This window comes from Echiichthys vipera, assembly GCF_963691815.1.
Source record: "Echiichthys vipera genome assembly, chromosome: Y".
Lineage (NCBI taxonomy): Eukaryota > Metazoa > Chordata > Actinopteri > Perciformes > Trachinidae > Echiichthys > Echiichthys vipera.
The window spans coordinates 2,892,858-2,905,304 of record NC_139849.1 but is presented as its reverse complement, the minus strand read 5'-3'; the positions used below and the strand labels follow the sequence as shown (position 1 = coordinate 2,905,304).

The 12,447-nt window shown below is 46.3% G+C and overlaps 1 protein-coding gene across 6 annotated transcripts in view; it reads left to right on the top strand.

Annotated features, from left to right (window-relative positions):
• The window catches only part of LOC310966177 (ubiquitin carboxyl-terminal hydrolase 4-like), an 89,422-nt gene that overhangs the window by 54,334 nt on the left and 22,641 nt on the right, over nucleotides 1–12,447 (top strand). For 5 of the 6 annotated variants that reach the window (XM_083940031.1, XM_083940030.1, XM_083940033.1 and 2 more), the window contains 2 exons: nucleotides 1,761–1,872; nucleotides 1,991–2,164. In XM_083940031.1, coding sequence (XP_083796157.1) covers nucleotides 1,761–1,872; nucleotides 1,991–2,164 — 286 coding nt within the window. Of the gene's footprint in view, nucleotides 1–1,760; nucleotides 1,873–1,990; nucleotides 2,165–3,792; nucleotides 4,203–12,447 lie in introns of those variants that run through there. The other variant, XM_083940035.1, reaches the window with a different exon arrangement.

The following is a 12,447-nucleotide window of genomic DNA, read 5'->3' as shown; positions in this document are numbered from 1 at the left end:
CACGCAAAGTACTTCCATACACGACTCCTGGTTCCTTTTTTATCAACGAGACTGGGCAAAACGATCGCTGCTGTTCACTTCCACATGGGGTTTGTTATGCCTGTGAGTTCCACTTCTTCGTGACCTCCTACTTCTGAATCCAAGTACAGGAACACTCGCTATACTGCTCCCACTAGTTCTGGAAGAGACACGGCACTGAAACGTGCCTCGGTGCTTCTGATGCCCTCAAAGAGTCTTCTGTGTTTGTTTCTTTTTGCTAAATTGGGTCAACTCCAAATTAAATTGATGAAATTAACTTCAAAGTTCAATAAAAACCTTTTAATATTAACTTGGAAAGGAATTTGAAAGCAATTAAATAATTTATTACTAATTGGGTTTTAAAACTTTGAAATAAGTTTGAACAAAATAGAGACTGTCTCTTAACGATTGACCTCCCTGTCAATCTGACAGTGGATCTTTTGCCTGCCCACCCTTAGCTTTGGTGACCGCCTCTGGCACGCACCACTTTTCCTAGAGATAAAAAAAATATAAGGTATGATTCTGAAACTAGTTGGTGATTATATTTGCTGATCTGTGATCTGTTAGTCGAGTTAGTTTTCCTTTCATTTGTCTTCCTTCTGTAGAAAGTTGTCTCAAAACATCATGCTGGTTGTTTATAGGACAGTAACATCTAATTTATGTGATGAACAAGTGCAATAATAAGTATACTGAAAACTGAGTAAATATGTAGTTTACTCCAACTACAAGGTGCTGGAAAAGCATGAAAATGCACCTTGAAATGCTTGAAAACACAGTGGCCCTCATTTATCAATCTTGCGTGAAAACGGGCGCAGATCTGAGCGCAGAATTGGTCGTAGGAAAGGTCCCACATGTGATTTATGATAATGAGCGGGCCTTGATAAATGCGGCGGCTGAATTGGATCGTCATTAACATGTTACGCCCTTAAATATTCCTGGTTTCGGAGGCCTCGCCCACTGAGGTCAAACACGGAGAGAAGAAACACTGGTAAGAAAAGAAACTTTTCCGACACACATCAGCATCCTGACATCCAAGATGGAGCAAAATAAAGATGTGCTTTTTGGCAGTCTTAAGAGTGGAATAAAAGGGGCCCATAAAAACGCTGTATGGAAAAGAATAACGGAGGCAGTCAACCCGAAGCAGCGCTCCACTGTGACCCGTGTGCGTGTGTGTGCACTGCTGAACCTGCGCTCCTGCTCTGTAGTGGGGTTTGCCAGCGGGGTTATTAGGTATTCTGTTAGAGGATAACCTCTGTCACCTAGAAGAACCATACCAAAATGTTAATCATCTGATACCTGGTTTGATTTAATGCAATTTATCGAGGGTAGCCACTTACCGAGGAGATGACTTCGGCTCTGCAGTGTGCTTTCCTTTTCATTCATTCATCTTCAACCGCTTGTCCCTGTCGGGGTCGCGGGGGGCTGGAGCCGAGCTGTTTTGAAATATAAAAGAATCGTGTGTGTCCCCCTAGCCACCACGTTTAAAAGCGATAGCTTGGCATCACAAATCACCTGATTTTGCTGTGCTGCACCGCAAATACACAGGCTGAAATGTGCGTACACGACCTCAGACCAGACGTGAGATTTGTGAGATCGTAGCTCCCGCTCACGTCCAAATTGATAAATGCCGAAGTTTGCCAGGAAATGGTCGTACGCACGTTTTTTCTGCCGTACGTTCGTTTGATAAATGAGGGCCAGTGTGTTTTTAGATGCCCACGGTAACAGATCTGCTCTTTCAACAGATTGGGGGGCTACAATTCATACAGCTCCTCCAACAACTACAGACAGTCACAGCCTGGCCTGTGTGGTCTCAGTAATTTGGGCAACACATGCTTCATGAACTCTGCCCTCCAGGTAAAAAAAAACAAAAAACGACTAATGCTGTAGTTGCATCTTCCATTTAAAGAAGGTCATTTGCCAGGTTTTGGGGGTTTATGTTCACATAATCAACTCTCATTTCCTCTGCTTTCAGTGCCTGAGCAATGCATCTCATCTCACAGAGTACTTCCTCAATGATCAGTACGAGGCAGAGATTAACAGAGAGAATCCCCTGGGAATGAGGGGAAAGATTGCAGAGGCCTATGCAGATCTGGTAAAGCAGATGTGGTTGAGCCGAATCAGCTATGTTGCCCCACGTACCTTCAAAGTAAGTTGGAAGTCGTCAAACTATTTCATCTGAAGTGCATGTGTACAGATTAACCCCTTCCCCCTTACCAAGTTTAGCTTTGGAGCGACTTTGGAGCGTTTTAACAAGGTTTTTTCTGCATGATAAATTTGGAGGCGGCCTCCTTGCTGAAATCTTGATTTAAAATCAATATAGTTTTCCCTCTCACCACCGAGGGAGATTTTTTAACAAAGGTTCACGGAAGTTACCATGTCAACGTCAGGCAGGCTCGTGGTCGCAGAGTAAAGAGGTTTCCCGCTCGTTCCATCAGCAAACATCCATGGCAGCAGCAGACTAGTAAATTTTCAGTCTAACGACAGAACAAGGAGGAAATATGGCACAGAAACGCATTTCTGATTTTTTGGGAAAACCACCACCACCAGTGAAGAAGAACACTAGTACCCCAACGACAACAGTAAGCACCCGCAACCCAGCCCAGCGTGATTGGATTAGTAGAGCCTTTCCAGCCAACATCCAGTTTCAGATTTCCTGCACGGCATTGTGGTAATGGTTCTCACGTTCTGTGGCACCTGCTTGGTACTTGGAATTCCACCTGCCAATCTCATAAAAGACAGAGGGCCTAAGTGTGTCACAGTCCAAGATGTAGCATCATGTTTGACAGAGCTCCAGTCACAAACAAGAGCCATGTTTTCAGAGACACTCATCACTCATCTTCAACCGCTTATCCGGGGTTGGGTCGCGGGGGCAGCAGCTCTAGCAGGGGACCCCAAACTTCCCTTTCCCGGGCCCCATTAACCAGCTCTAACTGGGGATCCTGAGGCATTCCCAGGCCAGTGTGGAGATATAATCTCTCCACCTAGTCCTGGGTCTTCCCTGAGGCCTCCTCCCAGCTGGACGTGCCTGGAACACCTCCCTAGGGAGGCGCCCAGGGGGCATCCTTACTAGATGCCCAAACCACCTCAACTGGCTCCTTTCAACGCAGAGGAGCAGCGGCTCTACTCCGAGTTCCTCACGGATGGCTGAACTTCTCAATCCTATCTCTAAGGGAGACTCCAGCCACCCTCCTGAGAAAACCCATTTCGGCCGCCAGTACCCGCGACCTCGTTCTTTTGGTCATGACCCAGCTTTCATGACCATAGGTGAGGGTAGGAACGAAGATTGACCGGTAGATCGAGAGCTTTGCCTTCCGGCTCAGCTCTCTCTTCGTCACAACGGTGTGGTAGAGCAACTGCAATACCGCCCCCGCTGCTCCGATTCTCCGGCCAAACTCACGCTCCATTGTCCACTCACTCGTTAACAAGATCCCAAGGTACTTGAACTCCTTCACTTGGGGTAAGGACTCATTCCCTACCTGGAGTAAGCAATCCACCGGCTGAGAGCCATGGCCTCCGATTTAGAGGTGCTGATTCTCATCCCAGCCGTTTCACACTCTGCTGCGATAACATATTTATATCACTTTAAGTTATTGTAACGTTTAATTAATAGGGCATATTCATCTGAGAACTAATGACATCTGTGTGTTACAGACCGTGGCTGTGTGCACTGTGTATATGACAAAGTAGTGAATCTCATCTATTTTTAAAATGTATTTTATATAGGCCTATAGGCTCATAGGTTTTTTTTAATCCAAAAAAAAACCAAACCAACAGTTTTTTCACAGCACCCTCTGCTTCCAGCTGCCCTGCCGGTGTGTGGAGTGACTGAATAAAACGTGTAAGTATCATAAACGTGAGTCACACATCTTATTTCTGAGGTAATTTGTTTTCGATTATGCGAACCAGCGCGATGCTAAACTTCAGATTTTGCCGTCAACCCTTACACGCTTACTGCAAATAATAAGGGTGTAAATAATAACAATGTAAACAGTGAGTGATATTTTGTAGGGAACTGTTTTGGTTCTTGGGCTGTGGATGACAGAGTTGTATGAATGTGAAAGGTCAGGTGTCCGTGGTTTTGTGCACATAACTTTAGTTCAGTATTCAGTGGCTGCACGTGTTTCTTGGCGAGTGTGTGTGGCACCCCTGAGAGGGAATGGCATCATTATTATTTTGTATAACGTGTTATGGGACACTTTCATTAATATATGTATTTATTATTATTCATTTTATCTTAATCTAGAGAACCATATGAAAGGGGTAATTTTATTTTGAATAGCAGTGGGGCGGAACATTTGTGGTTGCTCCAGGTGTTCGGGGGGTACGGTAAAGGAGCCCCACCTTCCGCTGCTACCTCAGACATGTTCTGGAGGAAAACAGACGCATGGTGTCTTCATTACTCCGCTCTTCACCTGCTTCTACAGGTAACATATTTGTCACCGCGGTCCTCATCCTTGGGACCTGTAACAAATCATGGGGGCTCGTCCGGGATGGGCGCCACCTTCCGGTTCGGGGCTGATCCACTAATGACATCTGGGACCAGGACTGGAGCTGAGGCTGGTTGAGCGAGCAGTGAGCTGGAGCAGAGTCTGATCTGTCATCGTGCTGAGTGACCCATTGAGGGGGACAGTGAGGAGCTACAGCCATGGCCGAGAGTGGGAGGAAGAGCCTAGTGTGGGACAATAGGAAAAGCCTACTCACCCTGTCAGCAGAAGAACTCTACGAGGTCGCCAAAAACGTGGGTTCAGCAGGACCGGATCAGCCAGAGCTCAACGCAGAAGACCAGGAGGACTGCTTCGAACACATCAGTTCTTTTATGTACAGTAAGCCATTGAGTCAGAGGATGGTGAACTTGTTAATGTTAAAGGACTACATAGATGAGGTGATTAAGAATCGACAAGCACAACATACAAGTGATGATAGTGAGGCTGTAGATTCATGTACTACACAGGCACTTACACCAACTGTGCAACCAACTCACTCTTCAGTTGACATGGGTGTTGGCCCTATACAGATTGTTCCTGTGACCACTACAGCTAGCATGGTTAACCAGCCACAAGTTGTAGGTGCGGCTAGCCAGACTGGCCCAGTCAGCTCTATTCCTGATGGCAAGTCCAGTGATGCTTCAACAGTTAGCTCTGTGAGAACATTAGCCAAAACTGTCTCTGATATGTATGAGGAGCTTGGTAAGATACTTAGGCAGAGCATGATGGTGCCTACTGAACAGTCACCACAACATTCTACAGGGTTACCAGTCCAAACTAACCAAACCGAAAGTGACCCATTCTCACCCAGTCCACACGGGCAGCCAAGGGCCCAGCCCACCCGTGAGGGGACAATCTCTCTGAGAGATCTATCTTATCTCCAGAGAAGAAAGTTTAAAGTTCAAGGAGGTCAAGTTGGGGATCATTCATCAGACATTAGCTACAACAATATTTACAAACGGATGGATGAGGGGATTAGAGGAGGCTTCCCTGATGCAGAAATAGGTTGTGGTGTTCTCAGAATAATAAAGCCTGGAATTTTTAAAGATATGCTAATCAATAAAGATGATCTCACCTTAACAGAACTGAAGGGGCTCTTCCAGGCCCACCTGAGAGAGAACAACAGCACAGAGTTATTTCAAGAGATAATGTGTGCTAGACAAGACGAGAGTGGGACACCGCAGCAGTTCCTTTACGGTGTGATAGGGTTGAAGCAGTGGGTCCTCTTCACATCCAAACTGTCAGATGCAGGCATAAAGTACAGTCCAGCTACTGTTCAGGATGTTTTCTAAACCTCAGTCTACCAGGGGCTACGGTATAAGCACGGTGACATTCCACGAGAGTTAAAACCTCTATTGTCAAATGGGGAGGTGAGTGGCGAGACAATCTTGCGCCACAAAATGAAAATCACTAGTGAGGAAAGCGAAAGGTCAAAAAAGAATAGGTTCGTCTCGTAGACAGAACACAACTAGCACACACAGTGCTCAGTCAGAGCTTAACACCGTCCAGGAGTGCAGTAAGCAAGATAGACCAGTTCACACAACAAAGACTGACCCAATTAAAGAACTCACAGCTAAAGTTAATACACTCGCTGGTCTGGTGGAAGCAATGAGAAAGCAGACCCTATTGCGACCTGTAGATCCAGTGAACCCATATTCACAAAACAGGGCAGGAAACAGAAAATACAAAACCTATGGGTGTCCAAATTGTGTTGAACAGAACCGCACAGATTGTGGCCATTGTTTCATCCGTGGGGAAGAAGGTCACAGGGCAGTTGGCTGCATAAAAAAAACTCGGGTTCCCCCTTGTCAGTAACACCAGCAGTAGCTAACCATCAGCAAGGTGAGTCACGTACTCCGTCTCGTGTTATGTCACTCCACACTAAACGTCGAGCAGTTGCTTAGCTAATCGGAAAGAAAGCCCTTATACAATGTAATTTGAACAGCTTAGCAGTGAAAGCATTACTTGACACAGGTGCTAAAATTAGTATCATAAGTCGACATTGGAAAGACAAATACTTACCCGACTTAGTCATTCAACCTCTGTCAGAGTTCATCGGGGAAATGGACGAGTTGAAAGTGTGCGCGGTCAACAGGGAAACCATACCATTTGACGGCTGGATACCAATCATGATCAACTTGCCTGGGGGTGAGGACCCCAAACTCTCCATCAGTACCCCGGTCCTCATCAGCACTTTGCCTATGGACAAACAATTGATTGGTTTCAATGTTCTGGAACAGATCATTGGGGGACAACCAGAACAGTTGATACCTACTCTTGTCACCTTGCTTTGTAATGCCATTCGTCTTACCCCTGAGAAAGCGGAAGTGATCGTAAGCTTCATCCAGACGGTAGAGCCAAACATGACACAGGGGTGCTTAAGAACAGGTGAAAGGGATGTGGTTATCCCTGCTGGACAGGTCACCTGGGTAAGGTGCCGGGTTCCATCAACCATGAACCCGTCCAATTGCCTGGTGTTGTTTGAGGCTGATGAGGGCAGCCAGGCCCTAGAGCAGTTAGTTGTCTTGACAGGGTTAGTTCAAATACAAATCAAGCTAAGCCCTACCTCACAAACGCTCTAAGAAACAACACTAAACATGACATTACTGTGACAAGAAAGACTGCCTGGGCACTTTACAGCCAGTTGAACGTATTGTGGAGGCTGAAGCCCCAAACGAACCTCAGCCTACCGTAACAGTTCGCGAGGTGACAGTCGAACCAGCTGAACCTCCACCACCTTTGTGGCATCCACCGATGAACCTTGATCAATTGGAGGAGAAACAACAAGAGATTGTCAAGAAAATGTTGTTTGATGAGTGCAGGGCTTTCGCAAATGACATTGGTTGTAATCCTGATCTGATAATGGTGATAAATTTAAAAGATGATATACCAGTGCAGAGAGCATACAGTTCCATACCGAAGCCACTGCTGCCAGAGGTTAAAGAATATGTTCAAGACCTCCTGGTGAAAGGATGGAGAAATCCAAGTCCTCTTATGCTGCTCCCATTGTGTGCGTGCGGAAGAAAGACGGTTCACTTTGTCTCTGCATAGAATATCGTTTATTGAACCAGAAAACAGTGCCGGACCGACACCTACTACCTCGGATGCGAGACCTGCTCGATACCTTAGGTGGATACTCTTGGTTCAGTATCCTTGACCAGGGTAAGGCCTACCACCAAGGGTTTGTGGATGAAGGCGGCCGCCATCTCACCACCTTCACCACACCCTGGGGCCTATACGAATGGGTGAGAATCCCGTTCGGTCTCACTTACGCACCCGCCGCCTTCCAGAGAAGTATGGAAGAGATGGCCCTCATTTATAAATCTTGCGTGAAAACGGGCCCGGATCTGGGCGCAGAATTGGTCGTACGACAGGACACACGTGTGATTTATGAAACATTTGTATCTGACCAATCTCAGCGTACGAATGAGCGGGCCTTGATAAATGCGGCAGCTGAATTCGATTATCATTAACATGTTACGCCCTTAAATATTCCTGGTTCGGAGGCCTCGCCCACTGAGGTAAAACATGGAGAGAAGAAACACTGGTAAGAAAATAAACTTTTCCGACACAGACATCCGAGATGGAGCAAAATAAAGATGTGCTTTTTGGCAGTCTTAAGAGTGGAATAAAAGGGGCCCATAAAAACACTGTATGGAAAAGAAAAACGGAGGCAGTCAACCCGAAGCAGCGCTCCACTGTGACCCGTGTACGTGTGTGCACACTGTTGAACCTGCGCTCCTGCTCTGTAGCGGGGTTTGCCAGCGGGGTTATTAGGTATTCCGTTAGAGGATAACCTTTGTCACCTAGAAGAACCATACCAAAATGTTAATCATATGATACCTTGTTTGATTTAATGCAATTTATCGAGGGTAGCCACTTAAAGAGGAGATGACTTTGGCTCTGCAGTGCGCCTTCCGGCAGCCGCGCGCCAAAACTTTCATTCATTCATCTTCAACCGCTTGTCCCTGTCGGGGTCGCGGGGGGCTGGAGCCGAGCTGTTTTGAAATATAAAATCATCGTGTGTGTCCCCCCTTGCCACCTGGCCACCACGCTTAAAAGCGATAGCTTGGCATCACAAATCACCTGTACATTTATCGAGTGGTAGTTTTTGCGATTGATGAATGTGTAATCATTCATGGATGGTGCCTTCAGACGCACATGAGTACAATCAATTGCTCCAACCACAATTTTTTTTTAATTCGTTTTAAGAATCCGTTTTGATCTGTTCTTATGTGACTGCTTATGCTTAATGACAGCTGAGGTTTGTTAATTATTTTCAGCCAGATTTTGCTGGGCTGCACCGCAAATCCACAGCCTCAAATTTGCGTACACGATCTCAGACCTGACGTGAGATTTGATCTTAGCTCCCGCTCGCGTCCAAATTGATAAATGCCGAAGTTTGCGTGGAAATGGTCGTACACACGTTTTTCTGCCGTACGTTCGTTTGATAAATGAGGGCCACTGTGTTCTCTGAGGGATGACTGTTGCATACCATACCTTAATGACATCCTTTGCTACTCGCAATCTTTTGAGGCTCATGTCGAGGTGGTCCGCAGGGTGCTTCAGGCCTTACAAGTTCATGGTGTGAAGCTTCAGCCTGAAAAATGTGAGCTATTTAAAGCTGAAGTATGTTATGTGGGGCGCCTGGTTAGTGCTTAGGGCCTCAGGGTTGACCCAAAAGATCCTGAGGCCGTCTTTGCTTTGAAGGCCAAAGCACCACAGACTGTAGGTGATCTTCGGCGTGTCCTTGGCTTCCTTAGCTACTATCGTTCGTACATTCAGAACTTCTCAAGAATAGCTCAGCCACTGTACGAGTTACTTCAGGGCAAGTCTTTAGAGCAGACCGCTCATGATCGTCAGGGGAGGACCAAACGGCCCCAAATGCCATCTAGGGCGCCCATAGTCTAGTCTTCTGAACGTCAGAGGACACTTGAGCAACTGGTCGACATGCTAACCCATCCTCCAGTTGTAGTATATCTAAACTTTGACCAGCCGTTCGTCTTGCACACTGATGCATCCGAGCACGGACTTGGCGCTGATCTCTACCAACAACAGGACGGGAAGTTGCGGGTTATTGGTTATAGATCACTGACCCGGTCACCAGTCAGAGTTCCTGGCTCTTTAGTGGGCAGTGTGCGAAAAGTTTAGAGACTATCTTTTCTATGCACCACATTTCACAATTTACACTGACAACAACCCACTTACATATATCATGAGCACAGCTAAACTCAACGCGGTCAGTCATCGTTGGGTTGGGGAACTGTCAGATTTTTCGATTTAGCATTAAGTACAGACTGGGAAAAAATAACATAGATGCAGATACACTGTCCCGTGTTCCTCCTGACATAAACAACTTCACGTCAGTGTGCACAGAAGAGCTATCACATGAGGTGGTAAGCGCAGCTTGGGAGGGAACACGAGTAGCCCAGCAGAAAGAGGTTGCTTGGGTGGCTGTCCTTTTGGCTTCTTCTCAGGACGTTGTGTTGCAGCCTTGTGCACCCCTCCAGGAAATCAAACCTGATGATCTGATAGAGGCGCAAAGGGATGACCCCACAATGAAGGAAGTCATTAGACTTAAAGAGTCTAATGTCCGACTCACTGAAAATATCAGGAGGTCGTTGAGAGGATCCGCTTGTAAACTCCTCCTCGAGTGGGATCGATTACACCTTGAGAACGGGATCTTGTACCGACCGAACACCGGAAAGGAAACAACTAGTCTTACCTCTCCTGTACCAGTCCATGGTCTTAAAGCATCTTCATGACCACATGGGCCATGTTTGTACCGAGAGGGTACTTCATCTCGCGAGAGAGAGTTTCTATTGGCCTCACATGAAAAGGTGTATCGAGGACTGAGTAACAAAGAAATGCTGTTGCATTAAACAAAGAAAGCCAACAGTTCATGTGCGTGCACCCATGAGTAGCTTGAAGTCCAACTCGCCACTCGAACTTGTTTGTATCGACTACCTGCATCTCGAGAAAAGAGAATACTTTTTGGTTATGGTCAACCACTTTACGCGGTTTTGCTCAAGCCTACCCGACCAAGAACAAATCCGGTCGTACAGCAGCTAAGAGGATCTATAATGATTTCATACCTCGCTTTGGGTTCCCCAACAAGCTCCATCACGATCAGGGGCGAGAATTCGAGAATGTGCTCTTCCGAACTCTCGGGCAGCTCTCAGGGGTTGGTCATTCTCAAACATCCCCATACCACCCCCAGGGAAATCCAACAGAACGCTTTAACCTCACTTTGCTACAGATGTTGCGTACCCTGACAGCCAAAGAAAAAGAAACATGGAAGGATCATCTTCCGCAAGTCATACACGCGTATAACTGTACTCGTCATGAGTCTACCGGTTACTCGCCACACTTCTTGCTTTTTGGTTGTCACCCCCGTCTTCCGGTGGATCTCTTGTTTGGTTTACCTGAGCAGGCTGACCCTGTGTCGCACAAGGGGTATGCTGAAAAATGGCGTCAAAGAATGACAGAGGCCTATCAGGTTGCTAACAAAAATAGCCTCTCAGCTAGTGCTAAGGGAAAGTCGTACTATGATCAGAAGGTGAGGGGAGTAGTACCGAAACCAGGGGATAGGGTGTTGGGTAGGAACCTAGGAGAGCGGGGCGGACCTGGCAAATTACGCTCCTACAGGGAGAACAGGATATATGTGGTCAGGGAACAGGTTTCAGATAACCCAGTGTATGTCGTTCACCCAGAGGGTGTTGAGACCTCTGATTCAGATGATGATTCAGGTAGTGGCTATTGGTTGAGAATACCACCAACCCGGACTGAACCCAGAACAGCAGTTGCTCCTAAGAAGCTAGCTGTTAGCCAGAACGGGAGGGAACCAGTGAGGCAGACACAGGTTCAGTCTGAAGAAAATTCTGTTCAGGGTTTGAGGTGTCATGATGAGTCTGGGCGAAGGATGCCTGTAATGGAGCCCGCAGACATTGTTGAGGGCCTGCCAGATATGGCTGGGGTCCATGACAAATGTCAACTAGGAAGAGAGGGTCAGCTGGCACACAAGACTGTTCCCACACTACTAGTGGACGATGTGGTGTTGATGGAGGAGGCAGGTCGAGATGAGTGGCAATTGAGGGATGAAGTTGAGACTTACCAAGATGACTTAGAGAGCAGTGATAGTTCAGCAGCCCCTTAACTTACCTCAGTCAGATGCCGAGCCGGAGTCCCCTCAGCATAGGTGTACTGAGGAGCAGATAACAGACTCTCAGTCTAGCCCACCAACCCCACTCAGTCGATCCACTCGAGCCAAATACTCACCTATTCAATGCTAATGTTAACAAGAGAGTTTAAGATGGTTCGCTTGAGTTTTTTACGGGTAAAATTCACTGAAAATGGGAGAAATTTCCAGAGCGCCCGCCAGTACGGGGCGAGTTGGTTCAGATCAAGTGCTCGTTAATGAGAGTCTGTGCCCTTTGTACACTCTAAAGAACCCAATGTTTTTTATCTTTTTTATTTAAATATATTTTTGTTAATGTGAATATTTAGTTATATTTAAAAGTGACTGAGTTTATTAGCTAGTGTAGCACAAGCACTATGAGCACTTCCATGTAGCTAACAGATGCATTTAAAGGGTTATTCCAACATGCTGGATTTTCATGATGCACGGTGGATAGTGATTTCTACTAGTAAAATACTGAATTAGACAAATGTGATGTATTTACTGATACTGTTTATTGAATATAACTGTGTAGGAGAAGAAATGTGATAATGAGAGAAACTGAAATAGCTTAAAGAGAACATATTCCACTGAGGTTGTGGAATAGTTGAATGTAAATGACTAAGAACCAGCTGAATTGCATAGTGAAAACTTGTGTAGTCTTTACATAGCTTTTATGTTGTGTAAAATAAATCAGACTCAGACACGTTCTGGAGGAAAACGGAGACGCATGGTGTCCTTATTACTCCGCTCTTCACCTGCTTCTAC